We start from the raw sequence: 25,270 nt of genomic DNA on the forward strand, positions 1-25,270 counted from the left end.
TAGGTTTGCTCCCTATAGGTGTAGATTTAATTCCCCATGAATGATATGTGAAAAAGTTGGGTGTACAGTCTTTACCTTAGGTTTGCTCCCTATAGGTAAGGATTTGATTCCCCTTCTTGACATTACTTTCAATGGAAAAGTCAAAAATTAAAAGAATAAAAAGATAATGTGTGAGGCAAGTGCTGGTTATCGTGAATTCTCTTATTGGTTACCAATGATATCCTTAAATAGAGAAGTGAATTTTAATGTTTCAAGATTAGACTATGCATCCATGGAATTTAATGTTTAGAATTGTTCTAATTGATGGACTAATATTTTGAACTTAATTACGAAGTTACCGTGTGATTAAGTCTAGAAGAGAAAGTAATGCCAACATTCATGAATCTTAGAATTCGAGTATCTGAATTGTTCTTCATAAATCTCTTGAGTTCATAAAAAGTGTCCTGTATTTCTCAACTTATTTTTCGCATACCTTGCTCGGGACTAGCAAGATGCTGGTTGGGGGTTGTGTTGAGGGTCAAATATTGCATATCAGACCCAGTTGTTGCATAGATTTACACGCATGATACTGTTTATCGGACTAATTTAATCGTGTTTGTAATGCAGGGTGTGTTTAAGAGCCTGGACTGAAAAAGGGTGGTAAATGCATGGATTCGACGCTCCAGAAGCACCAAGGCAAGGAACGGACTCTAGAAGACCAAGAACGAAGGAATTACACATCAGGGACCCAAGAAAATCAAGGAATTGAAGCTCAAGTGGCCTGAAAAGTGTCCAGAATGCAAGATCATAGGGTTCCCACCATCTGATCAGTTCGAAACTTCATACGTGGCCTGAGGACCATAAATAAACCGTACACATCAAAAATCAGCCATTGGATCGCTGTGGAAGTGGCCCAACGGATAGATCAGCTCCTTAAATCCTTAAGTGGGGCCCACCCGATATCTGGATACTCTCCATGTTTGGTCTCAGCTGTTTAAATGAGCTGGCCAAACGGATAGACGGAGCGGATTTCTCACAAACATCTCTGTGGGACCCACACATGCAGTGCAAGTGCAAGGAATGCAAGTGCACCGGGCGTGCACCGAATCAAGCCGATCGGGTCAGCGCCGCTGACCCGATCCTTCTCGCAGGCGGAAACAGCAAACGGACGCTGTTCGTCCGTTTTCACGTAGTGGGCCCCATCAATCACAGTTCTCGACGATCAGAACCGTCCATACGCTCTGCAAGGTGACCAACATCGTCACCTAGCTTTCCTTTTTTGGCCCATGCACACACACAAAGGCAGAGTACCTGATAAACGTCGGATGGACGGCGGACTAAGCAAGCTTGTGGACCCCACCGATTCTCTCCAAAAAATACTCATTTCCTGAGGGTTTTTCGTCCTGAACCTAGTGGACGGAATGGATTTCTCAAAATACATCACCGTGGGGTCCACCGACCATCACAGCGTTCAAACGTGCAGGCTCTGTTTCGCAACAGAGCCTGCGGTGGATCGTTGTGGGCCATCCTCTGATGGGTTCGGTTCAATCTGGACCGTCTAGTGGATTCCAAAGAGGCTTGGGACCATCACCTAGGTGGAATTTTTCTAGGAAGTAACGTGTAGTGGATTTCGACCGCCGAAACTTATGATGGACGGCGGAATACAGCATCCAGCGGGCCATACAAGAACCTGCCAAAATCACCCTGTCCTGACTGGATTTCCACGAGGATTCCAATGGACGGCGTGGATCTCGTTGACAGTCCCGATCTTGGGCCTCACCAATCATCAGCGGAAAGCATTTTCTCTTTTTCTGCGCAGATAGCTGATCTTGTGTCCCAGCAGCTCACGAACGCAAGATGGGCAGAGTCCCACCAGGAGTCGGCTGCGAATGGAGAGGAGAAGAGGTGGACGGCTGCATAAAAGGGAGGGCTCGTCTTTGGTTAAAAAAAAGGAAAAGGAGTTTTGGAAACAGGGAGAGGGACGTGGAGTGCACGGCTGATCTTTGTTTGGAAAGTTGGGCTCGGTCTTGGTTTGAAACGAGGAGAGAAGCATGGCTGCTGGACGTTAGCTTGGGACAGGAACTTGGTGCCGGGACGGGCAGCGTTCAATGAAAAAAACGGAGGAAGGCTGACGTGAGGCTGGATCTCTTCTTCTCTTTCCTTCTTGTTCTTTTCTATTCTTTTTTCTTTCTTTCTGTTTATTTCTTTGTCTAAGGGGTTCTAGCATGATCATGCTAGGCTAATCCTCTTAGCTAGGGCTAAGAGGTGAAGCCTGTAGCGAGATGGGAGACTACTTTATGCTTTAATTATGAATGCATGAACTGAATTTATTCTTTGATGATTATTATAAGGAATATTTTTATTAGTCTTTAATAGTCCGTTGTGACTGAAATTACAATGGGTTTGCAATGGCTTTGAATATTTCTTTCCCTTTTTATGTTTAGGAAGTCAGGAAGCCCTGTTGTTCATCATTGCTCCATGGGTATGGTAGGATGACAGTACCCTTCCTGATCTTCATACATTGTTGATTGGTTGGTAATTAGTTTAATCCTGTTGTTTGCTCTGTCTCCTGGGCATGGTTAGATGATGGAATCCATTCTAATTTATATACCTTTCATCTCTTGAGAACCAAATCAAGTAAGTTCAGTTTGAATTCCATATGCGAGCATAAGATCTCCCTGATCTTTACAAGTGGATCCTCTGAATCCCTAGTTTCCTTCCTCTGAATTACTTAAGTTTTAGATAATTATTCCACAAATTTTTCCCTAAATTTTATTTGATTTAGATAGCATCTTAGTCTAGTTCTAGTTCTACTTGGTTTCATATAACGTACAGGTATCAGTCCCTGTGGATTCGACCTCGGTCTTACCGAGTTTATTACTACATCACAACCCTATACTTGGGGAGTGAACACTTATCGATTAATCAACAAGTCTAATCATCAGATGGTTGTGCCTAAATATATATTACTTATTGAGACACTTATCCCATGGCTTAGATTGACCCTTACACCTCCCAGTGGATCCCATTAGTGGGAAACAATCCCCTCAATGGTTAATATAATGAATAAAGGGTCATTGTAGCCATTTGCATCACTTCTGGCACTATATAAGAACCTTGTTTGGGCACCCCCACCTTGCATACGAACTTCAACAAGAGAATAATGGAGAAAGCGTGAAGAAAAAGAGGAGAAAGGAAGAGAGAGAGAGAGAGAGAGAGAGAGAGAGAGAGAGAGCGAGAGCACTTGGGGTGTGAGTGTTGGTGTACATCGACCCTCTCATCCCCTCTTTAGCTGCTATGCCATAATAAGAGCCATCGTCGGAGCTTTCCCGACAATGATTAGAGATAAGTGTTGAATCCCACTTACAATTTAGAGCTTTAATAAGTGGTTGTCCCTAATCTCATAAGTGTGTATACTTATTTAGGTTTTTCAATGATATTTCCTTAACACTCAAACCTTATGAGAGCCACAAGTCGAGAGGATTGTCACAATGTGCGGACCATTATCTCTAGGTTATCTTTTTATCGATCCTTGATGGTCTCAGTTAACGATTAGTTGCTTGTAGATAAATTTGTGTATGCTAATATGTTAACATTTTGATTTTGTTATAATATATGTTATTTGTTGGATATGGATTCACATGTTTGATTAAATGCTTGAATGGTGGAATGTGTTACTTTGTCGATACTCACGTATTTGATTTAATGCTTAAGTGACTGTATTACTTTATGCATGCTCACATGTTTGATTTAATGTCTTAGTGATAGTACCCTATGGATGTTTACATGTTCGATGAAATATCTAAGTGGTTATGCGGTATAACCTATGCTATAATTATGTGATGTAGCGTTTAGTCTATAACGATACTTAGGATTTTAACGATGTTGGGCCAGTTGGCTAACCGCTCGAACTAAAAGAGTGTACTAAGTTAGGGTGGGTACCCCAGGCTTGTTCGATCGACCCGGGTTGAACATAGACAACCGATAATAGCTGGACTACACGGGATGCTTGCACCCAATGCCGGTTGCGTCGGAGTTTTCTCATGTCAATCGAATTAGTCCACTAGCCGATTGATCATGTATATTAAAAATGTGTGATACGACTAAATATAATATTAGATACCCCATTCCCAATAGATGTGTCCATTTATAACCATTAGTGTGATATGATCCCACTGAGATTCATAAGCCGGGGCATGGTGGTATGGGACACTGTGTCCAAGTTATCGGCCTACGCTAGGGTGACAAGCCTCCTCGTAGTGACCAGTTAACACTAATGGAGGTGATAGATCATTGCTCGAACGACTCTCGTCAAATTACCTGCCTAATGATTCCGTGCCAGAGTATCGTTTGAATGACCCGGGCGTGAATGAAATTGAGTGATAAATCCTTTTCTTTTATGGTGATTTTGTTTTATGTGATAAGCCCGCACCTCATAACTGAGCGATCATACTCGATATTTGAATGATGACTTATACCGAGTTAATCTTCATACATTTTGATATCATGTCGTACCTTTGAAATCGTTGATTTGTGAGATAAACGGGTGATACTTAAATTTGGATTAAGGAACACTAGTGAGGAGTTGCTACATGCTGCAACGAGACACGTGATTCGGATAAGGACTTGTGCTGTAACATTGGTTTCTTAACTTCGGCAATATGCTGAATGAATGAAACTTAATAACTACTCGGCTAACATAGTCATTCACTGTATTGCATTAGATAAGATTTTACGACTTGGGCGTTGTGGACGCGTGTTGAGGGAGTGTTGGCATTTGTAAAATAGGCGTTGGAGTCGTTTGTAAGAGAGTGTTAGATTGTAAGGCGTATGCATCATTCCATAATCTCATTCGTGCATTTAACATGATTATTTTGGAAATGGTTGATTTCATGTTTATCATTAACTGTATCGATTCAACCGATAACATGTGTAACTTAGAACTAATAGAACCACTGAGTTAACTACTCATTTCCTCCTGGGATGGTGTTTTAAAACACCAACCAGGCAGTATTATTGATGCATGTACTAGTAAAACCTTAAATGAGTAAGCTTTAATCGGCTTGTGCCACCGCCATTATGTTTTGAAGGATTGGGTGAAAACTGAAAAATTTATACTTTAATCATCTTACGTATGTATATTGTGGCTTGTATAATCCACATTTGGATGGACACCACTTTTTAACTTACTTAAACTGTTAGCCTTATATTTATTGATTTATGTTATCGCTACCTCGCTTTGGATTCACTAATTTGAATTGCGCTACTTTGATTGTTCATATGTGAAATGAAAGTGAATTTGGATGAGGCCACACATGCATTTTTATTTGGTTCACACTCAGAACTCGGGACCGGGGTCTCTGTACTCGAGTGCCGATGTTTAGGGCGTTACATTACCTGTGAGACATCCGACCTTATACAAACTATTGCATATATGAGACTTTCTACTACACTCGCATACGACACCCTTGACATGTCTAAAATCTCCTCTTCTGTGCTTAGACATGACTTGGCTAACAAACTTAAGGTGACTTGCTAGAGGTATGCTAATAGGCTTAGCACATTCCATGTGGAACCTCTTTGACACCTTCTGCACATATCCCCTTTAAGACAACTACAACTTCTCAGACTCTCTATCTTTATGAATCTCTATACATTCAATCATCTTCACAATGCTCAAATCCTTCATATCAAACTTCTTACTTAACATATACTTAAGCAAGAGTATCTACTTTTTGTTTTTCGTAACAATCAACATGTCATTTACATATAACACCTATTGAATGTAAGACCCGTCCTTAAGCACCCTATAATACATGCAGAAATTATACTCACATTTGATATAGCCAATCTTCACCATGTTGGAGTCGAACTGCTTTTACCACTGCCTCATATACTGCTTCAGCTCATACAAAGACTTATTCAATCTATACACATTGTAACACCCCAAATTTTTGCTAACTTGAGAATTAGATGACCCCGAGTATTACCTTTGATTTCTTAATTTGAGTGCATGTTTGTGTGTATATTCGCACATATTTGGGATAAAACAGAGTGATTTTGGGTCCACAAAAACTGTCCAACTAAGTGGAAATTTGAGTTTTGTAAAGAGTGGACGACATTCCACAGTGTCACCGTAAAATATAGAGTTTTTTTACAAACCCCAACATTACTAACATGCATTCCACGGTGTCACCATCAAAATCCAGACAGCAGTCGACAATCCCACCGTTTCATCCACGGTGCCATCGTCACCCTCTGTTCAACATTGGATAACAACGTTCAATAATGGACAAATTTAGTGTGTAAACTTAAAAAAATCATATATTTTTTATACAACTCTGATTAAGGTAATTCAAAAGTTAGATTGAAGCTTAATGTGTCTAATTTCATAAATTTTTTTAAATACTAAAATAATTTTAATTTAAGACATTTCGAAAATTATATAAAAAATAATTAGTTTCAAATAACTGGTACTTCTAAAATTTTAAGAATTTAAAAAAAAACTTGAAATGAAATGAAATTTGGTAGGACTAAAGTAGAGTTGACGATGAATTACCATAAATATTATAAAAATAATTTAATAATAAAAGTATAAAAAATTACAAGCAATATACTTATTGAAATTGAACATTTCCGCAACTGCACGTTATCGATGGACTAGACGTATCTTCTTCATCTTAGAGTTTTTGTATTCAGTATCTTCTTAGAAATTGCTTATAATCATGCTAAAAATAATCTTATACGATTAAATTATATTTTTTTTAAAAGTATATTTTATTAATTCATGTAGTTTCTAGTATAATTGAATTAAGGTTATTGATGATGAGATTAGAGTTGAATAATCATTTTCGTAATTGTGAAAAGGCTATATTATAAAATTAGCTAATCCAGACCCTAGTTGCCAGACACAAAAGATCTCTCAACTCAATTCATTTTGGAAATATCATGATTGACTAAACTTGCTATAGGCCACTCGTTAGTGGGCCACTAAACTTGAAATTATAGGAAGACGTCCGTCTTAGTTGGACTTAATATCCATCACAAGATATCGAGTCGAGATTGTGTCTTGAATTGCTTAAGTTGGACTTACAAGACCAACGCATGAGATGTGTAAATGTCCTTAGAAATTGTTAGGAACTTAAGTTAATTGTCCCCGTCTGATCTTTTCCAAAGTTGTGGCTTTCAGATCATTAGATAGTGACCAAATGAATGACACTAACAAAAGTTAATATCTTACACATATATGTATAGTTGCAATCCCTATCGATGATCGGAAACCGTTGAATTCACTTTTGATCATAACCATTGATCGATGTATTCGATTTGCGGGGGCAATCAAAGTTTTGCGTAAATCACCACTTAGGGAAACTATCCTATACAGTGGATTGACCCGTGCACCCTCCCGTGGGCCAAAATAGTTAGGAACACTCTCCTAAGGTCAATACACCAAAATTCTGGCCTTTAGGGATAAATGCACCACTTTTGGTATTATAAAAGGCCTTCATTCGGGCATCTCCTCTCATTATATGAATAAGACCCTTGTAGGAAAAACCACAACCAAATCAACATATATCTCCACTATAATAAAAGCCTTAGAGTTACACCACTCACCTTTTTTAATTACAGAAGTAACTCAATCTCCCGTTGTAATTCTCACCTTTGAAAAAACCCCAGCCCCTTTAGAAAATTCATTCCCGTGCTCCTATAAGGATTGAAAAACCCTCTCTAACCTGCAAAATGCTTACCCTACCAGGGAAAACACCTATAATCCCAAGCTTTAATCAAATCAGGACCTGTATAACCCAATTTTCACAAAAGCATGTCCCAAAGTTTGGGTCCATCGAGTGGACTGACCGCACCTTCGGTTGAACTAATAATGACCTTCATTTGGAATGATTCGAACCGGCAAAAACCTGATCTGCGCCTGAAAAAATCTGTACTCTTTAGGTTGGATTGACACCGATATAGCTCTGCTTCAGCTCCTAAAGTGATCAGAATTCAACGCATCTGCACAGCTACACAACACGGTCATCCATGGAAATCTATACATGCCTCATGTATGGGTCACTCCTTGAATGAAGTGGTAAAACGGACGGACGTAGTGGATTGAAACAAATATATCATAGTAGGGACAGAGCACCACTGAACACAGGGTTACTTCCGTGTCCGAGTCACTCGAAAGCAGGGTGGTATTTATAAGGGTCTGTTTGGCCGGATTAGATGGGCTCAGGTGGGATGGAATTGCATCGGGCCTGTGCCCATTCCACTCCATGTTTGGGGAGAGTGGAAAAGCTTGGAAGTAGGGTAGATGGAATCGTACCGGTCCCGTGCTAATATCACTCAATGTTAGTAAGTTGTGTAGGTCCACCATGATGTGTGGGCTATATCCACACCGTCCACCCATTTTTTGAGATCATTTTAGAGCATGGACCAAAAAATCAGGTAGATCTAAAGCTCAAGTGGACCCCACCATAGAAAGCAATGTGGATTGAATACTTACCGTTGAAAACTTCTTTGGGACCACGTAAGTTTTGGATCTGCCTCATTTTTAGGCCCATGCCATAAAATGAGATTACAAAACAAATGAACTGTTTAGATATAACATATGTTTGTTGTTTTCAATAGTTTCAAATGATGGTGGATATATCCTTTCAATGTACCACCCTATTATAAAAAAAAAAAAACGAAAAGGAAATTAAGCTTATCCGATGGTAAGAGGGAACCGTCCATGCCATGGGTAATAATGTTGTTTTTTGAATCCTATTCCATCTAATACCGAGGATCGGTCCGGCCAAACAGGCCGTAAATGTCAGAAATCGAAGGGATGAGTGAAGAAAAGAACGGGTCGGCGTACCAACCGGAGTGGATTAGGTGTTACCCTACTGTGGGGCCACCGTGATGATTTATAATATATCCATTCCGTCCATACGTTTCTACAGACCATTTAAGTTTTATAACTCAATAATTATGTAGAAATAAATCTCAGGTGGACCACACCACAGGAAATAGTAGATATTGAGTGTCTCACCATTGAAAATTCCAAAGAGCCTATATTAAGGTTTTAGAAATTTTTATTTGTAATCCAATCTGTTGATAATTTTAAGAATATCTGGATGAAGGTTACAAAATCGCCTTGATCTAAAACCTATATGACCCACAAAAAGCTTTTAATAGATATTTATCACTGTTTTTAGTGGTATGGTCCACCTGAGATTTTGATCTTCTTAAGGTTTGAGTTAGAATCCTGAAATGATATTAAAAAAACATATGGACGGTATGGATATAAATAAAATCCATCAAGGTGGGCCCCACAAGGTAAGGGTAACACCCACTAAGCTGTACCCGGGTAACAGCTAGTCCGCTCCCGTACTAACATGCCGGCGCGTTGCAGAACGTCATCCTTGTATTAAGTGCGTTGACTGGATATATATAGGTTTTCGGTCTCGGCCATAAATAAACTCCGGTTTGGATTTTTCCTCTTTCTCAATTACATGGATAAAACTCCCAACTCTCTCCCCCACACACAGAAAACCCTACCGGAGTCCTCTTCTCCGGCGACCTTTTCAGCCGTATCCGGCCGATATCAGTCCATGCAAAAGCAGGTACTTCTCTCTCTTAGGTTTTGAGAAAACTAGGGTTTTTGAAGTTCAGATTACTTTGACTGTTTTTCCTCTTCTGTAATTCTATCATCGACGGCGGCTGCAATGAAGCGGCCGAGATCGTACGGTGAAGATATCGACAACGGCATTAGTGATAAAGCCTTGTATAAGGAATGGGGGCGGAGGGATCAAGATCCTGACCGTTTGTTGTCTCATCGTCGATTCTATCCGAAGGCTGAAAACGGAAGGAAAGGATCGTCATCTTCGAACGACCGGTCTCTCGACGATGATCGTGAGCTTCTGCGGCCTCCTCGTAAGCGATTCGAGCATGATTCTGACGGTTTTGATCGGAGGAAGGGATTCGATCGGTACCGGGACTGTTCTGATCGGGCAGCCCCGATCTCTTCTCCTCGAAGCATCTACAACGGTGACAGGATACACCGGTCTGAGAGCTTTCCGGCGCCACCCAGAAGAGAGTTCCCAAAGGGGTTCCGATCGGATAGGGATCGGCCGCGGCGAGAGGAGAGTGTTTCAGCCTGGAGGAGATCAATCACGAACGGGAAAGATGCAGATGAGGACCGGGTTGATTTGGGGAGAGGGAGCCGAGTCGGGTCCGAGGATCGAGGGAGTGTGAGGTCTTCATCGGGATCGAGAGACCTTGGGAAGTCGCCAACATGGTCAAAGGACTCCGGTGGGGAGCAGTCAAAGAGCATTGAATTGAAGAAGACGGAAGAAGCGAACAGGGACAGTGGCAACAGCAGTGAAATGGAAGAAGGGGAGCTAGAACCAGATCCTGATCCCATTTCCGAACCAGATCCTGACCCCATTTCCAAACCAGAATCAGAGCCAGAACCAGAAGTGGAACCACTCATGGTGATTGAGCCCCCTAAAAGTCTGAACGGCCTGGAAACAGATACTACAAAGGAAGCTAAGTCGTCACATGAAGAGAAGTTGCAAATTGATGACATGAGCATTTGCAATGGAAAGCAGGAAGGTGATGCGTTAGAGATCGTGAGGGATATGGTTGAGAAAACTGATAAGGGGTCAGATTGTCAGGACAATGCTGTGAACGAACTTTGTGGGAGCGAAGAAGAGGTTAAAGCTAATATGGGTGGAGAGAAGGAAGAGAATGTTGAGGAAGAAGAACACATGCATTTGCCTTCTCCAAACCCCGAGTTCCAAGCCAAAGGAAAAGAGGAATTGAACGAGGAAACAAGTAAGGATGAAGTGAAAGAACACAAGGGTGTTGAGAATGAAAGGAAGCCTTCACCTTTGGAGGCGCAGAAAGAAGAAAAGGGTATTGACCTTGAGACTGAAGCAGAGGACGTTGATTTGCTAAATTCAAATAAAGCTGTTGAAGAGGACAATGTGCCTGATGTAACTCTGAGGTTTGTAGCAGATAACTTGAATGGAAATGCAAAGGATAAAGGTAAAAGTCTGGCTGTTTCACCCTCTAATGAAGGAAATTCCACTGAAAATGGTGGATGGATGGATAGGGATTTGCTGACTGGCAGAGATGATGCTATGGAAGGACCAAGCAGCAGGGGCTTTGAGTTATTCTTTCATTCAGATGTTACGAGACCGGAGAAGACAAACCAGTCAGGTGTTGATGAGTTTAAGGCTGAGAAGTTAAAAATGGAGCCGCTTGAGCTTGCACTTGGCTTGCCAAATGTTTCTTTGTCTCTTGCTTCACATGATCCAAAGCAATCCCCCAGTTCCCTGGGCCAGGCCCCTAATTCCCCAAGTCGAGGGAGGAGCGTCCACTCTTTGCCAACCACGCTGCGTACAAGCTCGGATGGATTTACTGCATCCATCTCGTTTTCAGGTTCTCATCCATTTGTCCACAACCCGAGCTGCTCTCTCACACAGAATTCTTTTGAAAACTATGAACATTCAGTTGGCAGTCATCCTATATTTCAAGGTGTCGATCAAATTCCCCAGGGCTCTTGCCAAGGACAGTCCTCAAATGAGCCAAAACGCAAGGAAGTTCCATTGTATCAAAGAATGCTACAGAATGGAAATGGGACTCCGCATCCATCACATGCATCACAAGGCACTGTAAATCGTCAAGCAGTGCAGGGACAAGGCTTGCTTAAAGTGTCGGAAGGGAGTACAGGAATGCCCAATGGCTTGGACAGGCAGTTAAGTCTTTCGAGACAGTTTTCAGGACAGCTGAGGCATGACGAAGTCAGGTCCCCCTCCCACAGCGTTGGTTCGCGTGAAACTAGGCCAGAGCATAATATGGATAAGAAGCAGGTAATGAGAGAGAGGAATGGTGGCGGAATATTTAGGCCTGGCCAGAGGGAGTTGGAGCAGCTGGTTTTAAGTGGCATTAGTGTCTCTGAGATGATCATTGCCAAAATGGTTTCAGAAAATATACAAATAATGGCTAGGAGAATCCAAGAAATGACGGAACAGTCCATAGCATATCTAAAGGAAAGTGTCTGTGAGATGATAGGGAATGAAGATAAGCAGGGACAACTACGTGCATTGCAGGAAGCACTTCAAAGAAGGTCTGATTTTACGTTGGATACACTGAAAACTTGCCATCGTGCTCAGTTGGAGATCTTGGTGGCACTTAAAACTGGCCTTCTAGATTTCCTTCGGTCGGCCAATAATGTTCCAACTTCTGATTTAGTTGAGATTTTTTTGAACATGAAGTGCAGAAATCTTGCATGTCGGAGTAGCTTGCCTGTGGATGAATGTGATTGCAAAGTTTGTGCACAGAAGAATGGCTTCTGCAGTGTGTGTATGTGTATGGTCTGCTCGAAGTTTGACATGGCATCTAATACTTGTAGCTGGGTTGGCTGTGATGACTGTCTTCATTGGTGCCATACTGACTGTGCTTTGAGGGATTTGCATATCAGAAATGGGCGGAGTGTCTCCGGGGTCCAAGGGACAACTGAGATTCAGTTTCATTGTGTTGCATGTGGTCAACCATCTGAGATGTTTGGATTTGTTAAGGAAGTGTTCAAAACTTGCGCAAAAGATTGGAAGGTTGATAATCTGTCCAAGGAACTTGAATATGTGAGGAGGATCTTTTGTTCTAGTGATGATGGGAGGGGAAAACGGCTGCATGATGTGGCTGCTCGTTTGCTGGGGATGCTGGAAAATAAGTCCAATCTCTCTGAGGTCTATAAATTGATCATGCAATTCTTGACTGGTAAATACTCTTTAACTTTTCCCCACAAATAACTTCATGGCTTTGTTGCAGTCTACTTGATAATACTAGGCACAGTTTAATACTTGGTGGATATATTGATGATGTTTTGCGTGCTTAGTTTGACATATATATATATATATATATATATATATATATATATATATATATATATATATATATATATATATATATATATCTGAAATATTTGATGAATTCTACAGTAAAACATGTCATCATCCATTTGCATTGTATGCTTTGGGGGGAAACATGTCTCCATATCCTATTTTGTTTAACTATGGCAAAATGATCTCGTGTTGGGAAAGATACAAAATAGTTTTCTTATCTTCTAAAATCTACCTTTGTATGTCCAAGAAGAATTGTGTGGTGTCCATTTTTATTGGCATGTTTTGCCTCTGGAGTTGATGAATGGCGGGCATTAGCACAATCTTTTTCCTATTTTGATTCAGAACTGTTTTTATTGAACTTACATCATCACTGTGGGTTTTTTTTATTTTTTATTTTATTTTATTTTTTTTAATTTTTAAAATTTTTTTATTATATAAATCTGTGGCAGCAGTTGAGCACGCAACTGTTGATTGGAAAATTTACTTATCTAACATTAGTTCTCGTTAGATTCTCATGCAAGAAGGTTCATAGGCAATCAAGTAGTTGAAAGAGGGAGAAAAGTCAGATCGATGGTAGTGAGACAAGATGTATTGTGGTGGGAAATTGACATTTGAGACCCTACTCCATTCATGAGATTAAAATTGCTAGCGATTGTCTAAATCCCAAATGCTGTTACTGTGTTAATTTTATATATGCATATTGTTATTTGATTTCGTCATTTTGTGTTATCCAGCTCTTGAGCGTCACCATTTCTGTACCTTTTTTTTTTCCCAATTTCAGAAAGTGATTCCAAGTTGAGCACTACTCCTGCTTTGGTGAAGGAACTTTCACAGAAGAACCCAAGAGAAGGAAGTAATGGCATGGTTGGTCCAAGTCAAGAAGCCATGTGGCTGAGATCTGTTTCCACAGAGAAAGCTCCTCGCGTTGAAAATGCAAACTGTGTTCTTCCAAGCATGGATTGGGATCGGGTGGGCAGACAAACTTCAGTCCCAGAGTCTCAATTGAATGTTGATAAGAAGCCAGTTCTAGATGAGCTGGAGAGCATTGTGAGGATTAAACAGGCGGAGGCTAACATGTTCCAAACACGTGCTGATGATGCAAGAAGAGAAGCTGAAGCCCTGAAACGTATTGCAATTGCCAAGAACAAAAAGATCGAGGAGGAGTATGCCAGTCGAATCACAAAGTTACGTTTATCTGAGGCTGAGGAAAGACGCAGACAAAAGCTTGAAGAGCTTCAGGTCCTAGAAAGAGCACACTGTGAATACTTCAATATGAAGATGAGAATGGAAGGAGATATTAAGGATCTTTTATTGAAAATGGAAGCTACAAAACGTAACCTCAGTATGTGATATGGCTGTTGGATTGTCATGGGGTGTCAAGGACCTGACATCAGTCTCAGGTAACTATACTTTTATTGAGAAGCCTCTTATGTTGGAACTTCATATGGAGATTGTAGATTTTAGTTTTTCACTTGTTTCATCCTCTTCCCTGCAGTTTAGGGTATACAGTGTACAACTTGCTCACTAGACTAGCCTTTTTATCTTTTTTCCCCTTCTGTTGTTCCTTTTTTGTCTGGCTAACTGGAGTCTTGTACAGAGAATACTCCATCTCTTGTGCTACAATTAGTTCCTCTTATGGAAAATTGAAAGAGAAATGAATTATAGGTGCATAAATTCCATCATGGAAAAGTGCTTCATGTGCCTTCTGCATGTAAAAAGATTTTTAATGTCCTTGTGATACCATTTTTACTTTTGACGATTGTTCGATTTTTTTTTTTTTTCATTTCTCCTTTCATTGAGCATACAATTCATCTTAGTTTTTCACTTTCTACTCGTGCTTTCAAGATTTGATAGTCTTTGCTTCCAATGGAATTTTATATTTCAAGATTTGATAGTCTTTGCTTCCAATGGAATTTTATATTTCCTTTTAGAAACCCTTTAATCTTTGTTCTTCTTTAATAAAGTGTCAAATCAATGTATTCTTGATAAACTTGTGTGATTGTGGTCCTCTGAATCAAGGCTGGTGAAAGCATAAGACAGAACTGTTCAACCTTACACTGTGTATGCAGCTGAGAGTAGCGTCTTGTTTTGGAGATTTGGAAATAGGTGTTCCTCATCCTGTCTCTCCTTTTTCTTAGTTACTGACATTTATTGGTTTGGTAGGTACTATTTACCAAGATGTGCTTCATAGTAATTAGTAATGAATTCCATATCACTCGCTATCAGTGATTTGCAGGTATAATATGTTCTTTAAGCAACAGGTGCGAGAGTCTGTGTATGAGACTTGATGACCTATGGTCTAACTGAAGTTATGGCCCTTGATAGAGTGGAGTGGCAGAAAAGGATTCATGTAGCCAACCCCAATTAGTTGGGATGAGGCTTAGATGATGGTGATGATGATGACGATGACGATGAATATGTTCTTTAAGCAACAAATTTGGGAGTTTGCGTTTGAGAGAAAATGCTAGCTTTACCTTCCAAAATGAAAAGAAAGAAAAAGGAAAATGGTAGCTTTCTTTATGATCCTATTTGAGCTGGCCAGTTTGTGATTTGATAGTTTTGCATCTATGCTGAGACATTTCTTTTGTATTCTCTTCCTGTCTCAAAGCTAATGTTATTGTTGTCCCCATTCTCATCATCAAATTTGATCGGCATTCCTGTCTTACTGTTACTGGTTATGATGCAGTAAACATCTTAAAGCTTTCGTTGTTGTTGTTGTTGGTTTTTTTTTTTTTTTGGGAAGGCAACACTTTTATCCAGAACAAGGTCAAGGCCTTAGAAAAATTACAGAACAGACCAAGAAAGAGGATACCAAAAACTATCAACTAATACATTTGAAGCTATTGCCCATTCCATTACATTTGATTTTGCCCTATTGAACACGTCAGGAAATTGCCCACTCTGATTCCTAAAGCAGCGACTCTTTCTTTCCCCCCACATAAACCACAATCCAGCCACCAATGCTTTTCTCCAGAATGCCTTGCTGACCTTACCCACACCACCTCTATGCCATGCGAAAAGAAAACACTCAATTGAGCTCGGTGATGCCCATGCCACCCCAAATAGATGCAAAGAACCATTCTAAATACCTATTGCAAAGGGGCAATGGAAAAAGATTCTTTCCACAAGCCAAGCCAAGCCAAGCCAAGCCAAGCCAACGCTGCAAACTTGGGAGGAACACTGTAGCACCAAACCAGAGCTGTGGGTTTGCATTGGCTACCCTTGGAAGACCTATTTAGAGCCTTATACCATGTCTTCACTAACAAACTCCTAGATTTTTCCTTTAATTCACACCATCTCATCCCTAGTGGTCGGCGACAGATTTACTTAACGTAATAGCATGAAGAGATTAATCAAGTCCTCCGCATCAATGTCTGACAAATTCCTACAACATGGTGGAGCACAAATCACTTCTTTACCTATAACCGAAAGGCAACGTTTTGTAATGGTCAGGGGGGGTTAATGATGTTAATGGTCGGGGGGGTTAATGATGTTAAGTCCTTTCCTTCTCAGGACTGACTTTTGATCCTGTTTTTGTTTTCTTTTGTATTCTTTGCTGTTTCCAGCTGTTGCTGGGCAGTTTCTTCAATTCGTTGAGATTGATAATTTCTTCCTTTGAAAGTCCAACACCTAAAAGCTCACTCTTGTTTATTTACCTTCAAACTTACTACCGCCTTATAGCATACTATGACCTTCCTTAAACTAGTCCACTGTACTCTCATCCGCCTCTCAAAAGACAATGGTATTGTCTGCGTATTGAAGATGGGATACTTGAAAGGTTGACTTATCCACCCTAAAACTATAAAAAAGATCCACTTCCACACTTCCATCTAGCATATTGCTCAGGGCCTCAGCCACCACAATGAACAGGTATGACGCAGGCCTCTGGAGCTTGAAAAAATGACCTTTTGGAGATCCATTTACCAAAACCGAGAACTTATTTGATTTCAAACACATTTGCACTCAAGTTCATTGTGTGTCGTAAAGGTCGTTACGGGGATGTAAAGGCCATTACGTAAAGGTAACGGTGGCAACCGTTACACGTTATGTGGTTGTAAAGGCCGTAACGGCCGTTACAAAAAAAAAGACTCATAAAGGCCGTTACAGCCCCCGTAGTGGCCCGTTATGCCTTCCGTAAAGGCCGTAATGGCCCTGTAATGGACTATTACGGGGTTGATACAGGTTTTTTGAAATTTTTTTTTTTTCAATAAAAAAAGGCCCGTGTTGTTAAAGGTAACAGTGGTTACCGTTACGGCCACTGTTACCATTACGGAATATGTTGCTCAAGTTCTCCTTTTGCCCACAACCTAAATGACCTAGCATGTAATCTAGAAAATCTTAATCCATATAAGCATATGGCTTCTCTATGTCAAGCTTGCAAACTACTACTTTGCTCCTTCCCTGTAGCGAACATTGATACATTCATGCGCAATCAAAGCACTATCTATAATCTGCCTACCTGCTACAAATGCTCCTTGGCTTCTTGAGATCTCCCTTGCCAATACTTTACGAAGCTTGGAAACTGAAATTTTTGCTAAGTTTTATGAGGGCCTCCCCAAAAACTTAATGGCCTAAAATCCTTCAAACATTCCTTACAAAAAAAAGAATCTGTGTAATGAACGTCGCACCTAACTTAGGCACAATTTTGCCACAATGGCAACATTTGTTGATGAAGCCCACCATTTCATTTTTCACCAACACCCAAAATTTCTGAAAGAAAGCAATTGGGAGACCATCCACATCCGATTAAAGTGTAAGTTATCAAGCCTCGGGCTCTTCCAATCTTCTTTAAAGAGAAGATTTGAGTAAAAACTTATTACTGCGCCACAAACTTTAGACTTGTCATCTAGCCTATTACCATCAACCACCGCACTTGAGAATTTAAAGCTTTAGGTTTAATCTTACATCTTTTCCATGATTGATGATATTTTCTTATTTCTGTTGTGATTGTGATTACTCTTTGCCAAGTCAACTGTTTTTGCCATTGTTTCCTGGTCACTAGAGGGTACTGTCATGTGGTTGGTTAGTCATTGAGGATTGCTACTGAGAGTGTGTGCGTGTGTGTTGTTGTTGTTTGTGGGGGGTTCTAGGATAGAATATTTTTTCTTTTTCAAGGAATCTTAAAGATGAGAATACTGGATCTCTAGTGGATGTTCTGGGTAGGTTAGAGAATTATGCATCCCTTGGAATGCTATAAAAAAGAGAGCATGGGTGCAGTATCACCTATTTGTCTTCTCTTTCAAATTTGAAGCACTCATTCTAGAGTTTTCTTGTTGTCTGGGGTCCACCATCTCCATGTGCTAAGGTGTGGGAATTTGCTCATTGGACCGTAAAGGTGCTTCCATGAATGATGTCTTCATAATCTCTCTCTCTCTCCCCCCCCTGAAAGATGAGAATGTCCACCTTGAAAAGTTTTTGGTTAGTCTGTTGGTGATGTCATCGAAGTTCTGAAGTTAGAGATAATACTTACATCAATGGGAAAGTTGCATAGTACATTAGCCATGTCCCTCTAGCAACAATGTTTACTTCTCTTAATGATGATTTTACCCCAAGTCCCAGTGAGTCTTATTACTAGCAGAAGCTTGTGCATGTGAGGTTATTCATTTGGAAATTAATCATATAACAAAAGATTCAAATGAGAAGTGGAAGCAATAATACAAGGCACGGATGACCTTGGTAGAATATGCTAGAAAAGCCCTACAACCATATGGATCATTTGGTCATATTGTAGTTACATTACTATTTGGGTGTGTCAATGGGTTGGCTGTTGATTTTGGGTTAGTATCAGGGTCAGTCCAATGTGTTTATTAAATGGGCCCAGAATTCAACCCAAGCCGAATACAAAGAAGATTTACTAGGGCCAAGCCTGGTTGGACCACACCCGTTTATAAGTAAAAAAGGCAAGGCTCAAATCTCGGATCCTTTGAATGTAAAGATTGAAGATACCCCTTTGTCAGTGAAGCAAGCATGTATTTTAGGCTATTTATTTAAATCTGCATGGGATATGTTGGTGGGATTGGTCAGGCCATCCAATCCATGACCGATCCTTTACTTAAGTTGGCTTATATATTTTGGCCTGAACCCAGTTCTTTAAGCAGGTTGGATTGCCCATGGGTTTAGCCAAACCATTGCTAGCCCTACGTATTTTACTATTACATGTATGCTTGATACGGTAAAAGTGGATATATCATGTCATATCCATGTTCATAAAAATGATGGATGCTCTTATTTCAGGTTTTTGAGGATGATGCCTGAATCTTAATGGTGGACAAACATAGTTTCAATTTCACCGGGCTTTCTGCTTCATTCAAATGCACCAAGTTTGCACATTCACGGAACATTGCACACATTTTTGGGGTATCTGTTATGAAAAACACACATATGTAGTGCAACTAATATAAACATCTGCCAAAATTTACTGCAATGTTAACCTGAATACATTAAATTTACATGTAATTTATATGCTGATGTGTATGAATGAACACTAATCTACATTCTAATATTTTGATGGACACATGCATGTGACAGTTAAAATATACTTTGTGCACATGCATTTTGTGTTATGAAAACTTGACATCATCATCATGATAATAACATTGGACTTTCTCAATTTGAATGGTAGATTAACAAAACTTGTTCAATCGACTGCCTATCAGATGTCAACATTCTTTTTCCTGAGCTTTTGGGAACCAGCCATGTCAGAGGTTTGACATCACTCACATGTCAAGAGTCCCACCTAGTATTGATCCCTAGCCCAACTAAAAGTGGATATATCATGTCCTATCCATGTTCATAAAGATGAGGGATGCTCTTATTTCAGGTTTGTGAGGATGATGCCTCAATCTTAATGGTGGACAAACATAGGCTCAATTTCACTGGGCTTTCTGCTTCATTCAAATGCACAAAGTCTGCACACTAATGGAAAATTGCACACATTTTTGGGGTATCTATTATGAAAAGCATAAATATGTATCCTTCAAAAAAAAAGAAGAGAAGAAGCATAAATATGTAATACAACTAATATAAACATGTGCCAGAATTTACTGCATATGTTAATCTGAATACATTAAATTTGCATGTAATTTATATGCTAATGTGTAAGAATGCACACTAATCTACATTCTAATGTTTGGATGTACACATGCATGCGACCACACGGTAATATACATTTTATAATATACATTGTGCACATGAAATTTGTGTTATGAAAACTTGACATGATAATAATAATAATAATAATAAACTTTCTCAATCTGAATGGTAGATTAACTAAACTTGTTCAATCGACTGCCTATCAGACATCAACCTTCTTTTCCCTGAGCTCTGGGAACCAGCCGTGTCAGAGAGGCTTGACATCACTCACATGTCAACAGTCCCACCCAGTGTTGATCCCTAGCCCAACTATTACGGGCATGCCCCAAAGAATGAGCAAGCAAAGTGGGTATGGAGGGGCAGTTGCCAGGCAAACTGCTAAGCACAAAACTCATATGCGTGTACAGTCATGCTTGAGTATTTGGTTACACAAAATAACATGCAACCCACTGACCCAACAACATTCGGTTGCCAACATGGAGGGCTGTAAATGGTTGGTTCTGGTGAGGGTTGATTCATATCTGATCTGACTGTTAATTGAAATTCAAGACGGATTTGGGTCTGACCATTAGACCTCAAATCTGACTCAAGTCCTGGATTTGGATCTGACCCATCAGACCTCAAATCTGGCTCCAGATGCAGATCCGACTCAGATCAGGTCTGCAAGTAATTAGGTCAGCCAAACTCGTTGATGCACTATAGCTATGAACTTGTTGGATCATGTTAGATCAAAGTTGACCTAAATCCAACCCAGTTAGCATTTGGATCCTAGGACCTAGACCTGGATCCGACCTCACAGGTCTAAAATGTGGGTCCAGACCTGGATAATTGGATCTGGTATGCCAGTTCCTTAGGTTGGCCCAACCCATTAACAGCCATACCAACAGTCACGCCCCATGTTGCTCTTAGTATAACTATTGTGCATTACTGACAAAGGGGAATTTGCAGGCAGCTGATGTCTAGAGCATGTGCTGTCCAATGAGAAGTGGAGCACGGACATAATAGACAATTTCACAGGTGCATCTTCAATATGCTTCACACACGGCTCGGTCAGTGCTGTAGCAAACCTTGAAAACTCATCCTTGTAGATATAGAGTATTTGATGTTGTATCTGCCTCTTTGCTTCCAAGCATGATAGAATACACGCCCTGAAGGCTTGACATGTATAATGCTCGCATTGCTGGACAGGTCCTACGAGCATGAACTTGACAGACATTTTGATATTTGCAGTGTCAATTTGCTTCGCCCATTTCCTGGCCATCCTTGTAGCCATATAGCATTGATGTTGTAGCTGTTTCTTTGTGTCCAAGCACAATGAACCTGAAAACTTGACATATATAATGCAATTAGAAGGGAGCCACTCCCTTGTTTGATGGATGACCATTTTTTTACTTTTGGTAGTACACCACCCACCTTACTGATGGATACACTCTTTTCTACTTTTGATAATTGAATTATACTTTTGATAATTGCATTATAAAAATTTGCACTATAGTGATGCAGCCCAAGAGTGGATCCCCCCAAAGCACACTATTAAAATCCCACAATCTGTCGAATCATATAATTATGCCCCATGGTCTGATTGATCAGTGATCTGGTTCGACAATCTTTTCAGAAGTTTTTTGGGCCATGATAGTCTGATAGATCTATGACTCTGCACATGGCAGTCCTATCAGTTAGTGGACCCCACGAGTGTTACAATCCACGAGTGTTACAATCAAATCATGTGTCCAGAAGTTTACATGGTTGTCTTTGAGTCCTTGTTTTAGTTTTTTTTTTTTTTGGAGAATTGATACTTTATTAAAAAAGCCAAGAGGCAAAAATGACAACAAGAAACAAAAAGAAAACACAAAATACAAAGGCCGTAGCCACCCAATACCCAGAAATCGGGAGGCCCATTCCCCGATCAGAAGGAAAACTTTTCTAATAATGCTATCCAAGGGCTCATTACAGTTTTTAAAGCATCCGCTATTCCTTTGCAACCAAATAGACCACAAAATAGCAAGCGGCGCCAACCTCCATTTTATCCTATCTTTAGAACTAGGGCCCCCTTGATGTCATAAAAGAAAGAGCTCTCCCAAAGAATTAGGCATTTTAGGAGTTACCCACAGGATACTAAAGGCAGGAAGAATGCCATCCCAAACTCTCTTCGCAAAAGGGCAATGGATGAAGATACGATTCATTGATTCCTCATTTTTCAAGCAGAGGAGGCAAGCATTTCCTGCCAACAAGCCATGCAAATGCAACAACCTTTTGCAGGCCCCATACCGCCAGAGGAAACCTGTATGAAGGCACTCAACATCAAACGTAGAAGCGGAGATCACTTCAAGGAAGGATTGAACAGAGAATCCTCCCAACTTATCTCTTCTCTAGATCAGATCACACTTTCCAACTGGATTAGGACAGAAACCTTCCAGGCAGCCAAGACTATCCAACTCACCGACTTCAGCATCCGAAAGGAGGAATCCACACACCACCATTGCCCTGGGCTGAGAAACACCTGGCGACCAAGATGTTTTTTTTTTTTTTTTTGAAAGATGATGAATACTTTATTAAAAGCCAAAAAAAAAAGTACACAGAGAGAGCTGAGCCGCTGAGGTAGCGAACCAACGACACTCCTAAAAAGTACATATTACAACCCTTTAGTTTTTCTACATTAGAAACCCACTTGACCATTACCTGCGTCACTCTATGAGCTATGGACTCGTCCGAGTTGGAGACACTGCTGAAGCACCTCCCGTTCCTTTCTTCCCACACGGACCACCAGACAGCCGGGAGGGACATTCTCCATAACGCGGTCCTATGTTTGCCTAATCTAGCACCATGCCAGGCCTTGAGGAGCCGTCCTGCTAAATCTGGGAAGGACCAAATAATATCAAAAGGAGCTAGAATTTCTGGCCAGATTTGGCAACCAAGATGTTTTGAATCGAACACAGCACTAACCGAGGAAAAGTAGAACGAAGAGAGGAGTCCCCAAGCCAGGTAACTTCCTAGAACCGGACCCTTTCTCCATTACCAACCGAGAACTGAACTTCCTAGAAGACTTTTTTTTTTTTTTGAAAGATGACTAGATTATATATAAAAAGAAAGAGAAATACAAGAAAAGAAAAAGACATCTGCTGAGAAGGCAAAGGCCCCTAAGCAACAAGGAAACTGAAATCATAGTCCTTTAGAGGAAGAACAGCAGTTGCCAATTATAAGATTAAACATTTCGCCTTATCTGAGACTGAATTTGCAGAGTTTGAAGAATTCTCGAAACATCTCCTGTTTCTTTCCATCCATACGGACCACCAGATTGCGAGGATGGATATTCTCTAGATTCGCTTCCTCTTCTTATCCAAATTGGTACCATGCCACGCTGGGAGCAAGGAGTCCACTGAATCAGTAAATGACTAGGAGAGGCCAAACCGCAAACAAAAATCTGCCCAGATTTTGGAGATGAAAGGGCAGCGAACCAGCAGGTGATCAACTGTTTCTTCATTCTTCATACAACATAAGCAGATGTTAGGGAGCTGCATGCCCCTTTTTTTTCAAATTGTCCACTGTTAGAATCCTTTTTTTACCAACCAGCCAACCGAAGCATGCTACCTTAGGGGGGACCGAATATCTCCAAATGAATGGGAACTGAAGCTCTGTTTCCGACCACAGCTGGGATAGCGCATAGAAAGACTTGATGGAGAAAATACCTGTTTTATCCAGCCTCCATACCAGCGAATCTGCACTCTGGGAATTGGGCAATGATTGGTAGATTTAAAGAAGAAGGTCTGCAAATTCGGGAATCTCCCAGTCTTGGAGGTTCTCCTACAGGCCACATTCCACACTGTCTTACCAGAAGAGTCCGAGAAACAGTTAGCCACGGTGACTGATTTGTCGGGGGCTAACCTGAAGATGTTTGGGAAGCTGTTTTTGAGGGCCAAGTCCCCCACCCATATATCTTCCTAGAATCTGATGTTGACATCGTTACCAATATTGAAGCCGATTCCACTAAGAACTTTTTTTTTTCATGCTTAAGATGCCCCTCCACAGGTGCACAGGTGGGATGCCTTGTAAAGAGAAGAGCTCCTGGTCCACCAACCGCCCTCAGATAGCCCGTATTTGCTCTTAACGATAATATTCTAGAGCTTGTTGTTTTTGGTCCCCAGTCTTCAAATCCATTTCCCTAAGAGGGCACGGTTCATTTTCTTCATGTCTTTGATCCCAGCACCACCATCCTAAAGAGGCTTGCACACCTCTTTCCAATTCAAAAGATGGAATCTCTTCTTATCTTCCTTGCCGCACCAGAGAAAGTTTCATCTTAGTCTATCTATGGAGGCTAAGACTGTTGACGGGCACCTATTCATGGACATAAAGTAGAGAGGCTGGTTTGAGAGAGTTGATTTGATCAACGTTAGACAACCTCCCAGGGAGAGGTAGCGACACTTCCATCTCGCAAGATATTTTTCGAATCTGGCGATGATGTTGTCCCATAGATATCTAGGAGGTTGGCCAATGCAAAGGGGTAGGCCGACGAAAGAAGACGGGAGAGAGGCTGGGGCGTAGTGAAGGGTCTTGGCATATATGTCGATCTCGCCATCTTCCATATTAACCCCTATCATCTTGGATTTCGCCAGATTTACCCTTAGACCTGACACCGCTTCGAAACATCTGATTGTTATACGCAAATTTTCTATCTTTTCGAGAGAGGCTTCGGAGAACATGAGTGTGTCGTTCGCGAACTGCACATGGGACAGCGGAGAGATCATCCCTGGGAATGCTAATGCCAATAAGGAAACCCTCGGCTTGGGCTTTATGAAGCATTATAGATAGGGCCTCTCCCACCAAGAGGAAAAGGAATGGGGATAGGGGATCACCTTGCCGCAGGCCTCTTGAGCATTTAAAGAATCCATGAGAAGACCCGTTGATGTGGACTGAGAAATGTGCTGACCCAGTGCATTCTCCTATCCACCCTCTCCATTTGGCCCCAAAACCCATCCTTTTAAGCATGTACTGAAGAAAATCCCAATCGACATGGTCGTACGCCTTCTCGATGTCCAGCTTGCACAATATGCTCTTCATACCCGAGCGATGACAAGAGTCGAGGCACTCGTTGGCGATGAGAGCTCCGTCGATGATCTGCCTGCCTGGAATGAAGGCATTTTGATTTGGAGAGATGATATTCCCCATAACTCATTTGATGCGGGAGGTTAAAACTTTGGTTAGAATTTTGTAGGGGCCCCCGATCAGGCTGATGGTTCTGAATTCTCTGAGAGAAGCCGCTCCCGCCACTTTGGGGATGAGAGCGATGAAGGTAGCGCCTAGACCAGCAGAAA

General features: G+C 40.9%; 1 protein-coding gene across 7 annotated transcripts; it reads left to right on the top strand.

Annotated features, from left to right (window-relative positions):
* Window positions 1-9,422: 9,422 nt before the first annotated feature.
* On the top strand, window positions 9,423-21,338 carry LOC131221564 (protein OBERON 4-like). 7 transcript variants are annotated; one of them, XR_009159435.1, is made up of 4 exons: window positions 9,423-12,744; window positions 13,651-14,269; window positions 15,096-15,376; window positions 19,690-20,005. XR_009159435.1 is itself a non-coding variant. In XM_058216853.1 (2 exons), the coding sequence occupies exons 1-2, from the start codon at window positions 9,687-9,689 to the stop codon at window positions 14,217-14,219; spliced, it is 3,627 nt and encodes a 1,208-aa protein (XP_058072836.1). In that variant the 5' UTR covers window positions 9,423-9,686; the 3' UTR covers window positions 14,220-14,551. The 7 variants fall into 7 exon arrangements, 1 of the variants encoding a protein (XP_058072836.1); XR_009159440.1 differs by lacking the exon at window positions 15,096-15,376 and adding an exon at window positions 19,492-19,608; XR_009159439.1 differs by lacking the exon at window positions 15,096-15,376 and adding an exon at window positions 19,526-19,608.
* The last annotated feature ends 3,932 nt before the right edge of the window (window positions 21,339-25,270 follow it).

This window comes from Magnolia sinica, chromosome 1 (assembly GCF_029962835.1).
Source record: "Magnolia sinica isolate HGM2019 chromosome 1, MsV1, whole genome shotgun sequence".
NCBI classification, from domain to species: Eukaryota; Viridiplantae; Streptophyta; class Magnoliopsida; order Magnoliales; family Magnoliaceae; genus Magnolia; species Magnolia sinica.

Coding starts and splice junctions, on each gene's coding strand:
- LOC131221564 (XM_058216853.1), top strand. CDS start 9,687: ATGAAGCGGCCGAGATCGTACGGTGAAGATATCGACAACGGCATTAGT. Junction 12,745..13,650: donor GATCATGCAATTCTTGACTG/GTAAATACTCTT, acceptor TCCCAATTTCAG/AAAGTGATTCCAAGTTGAGC.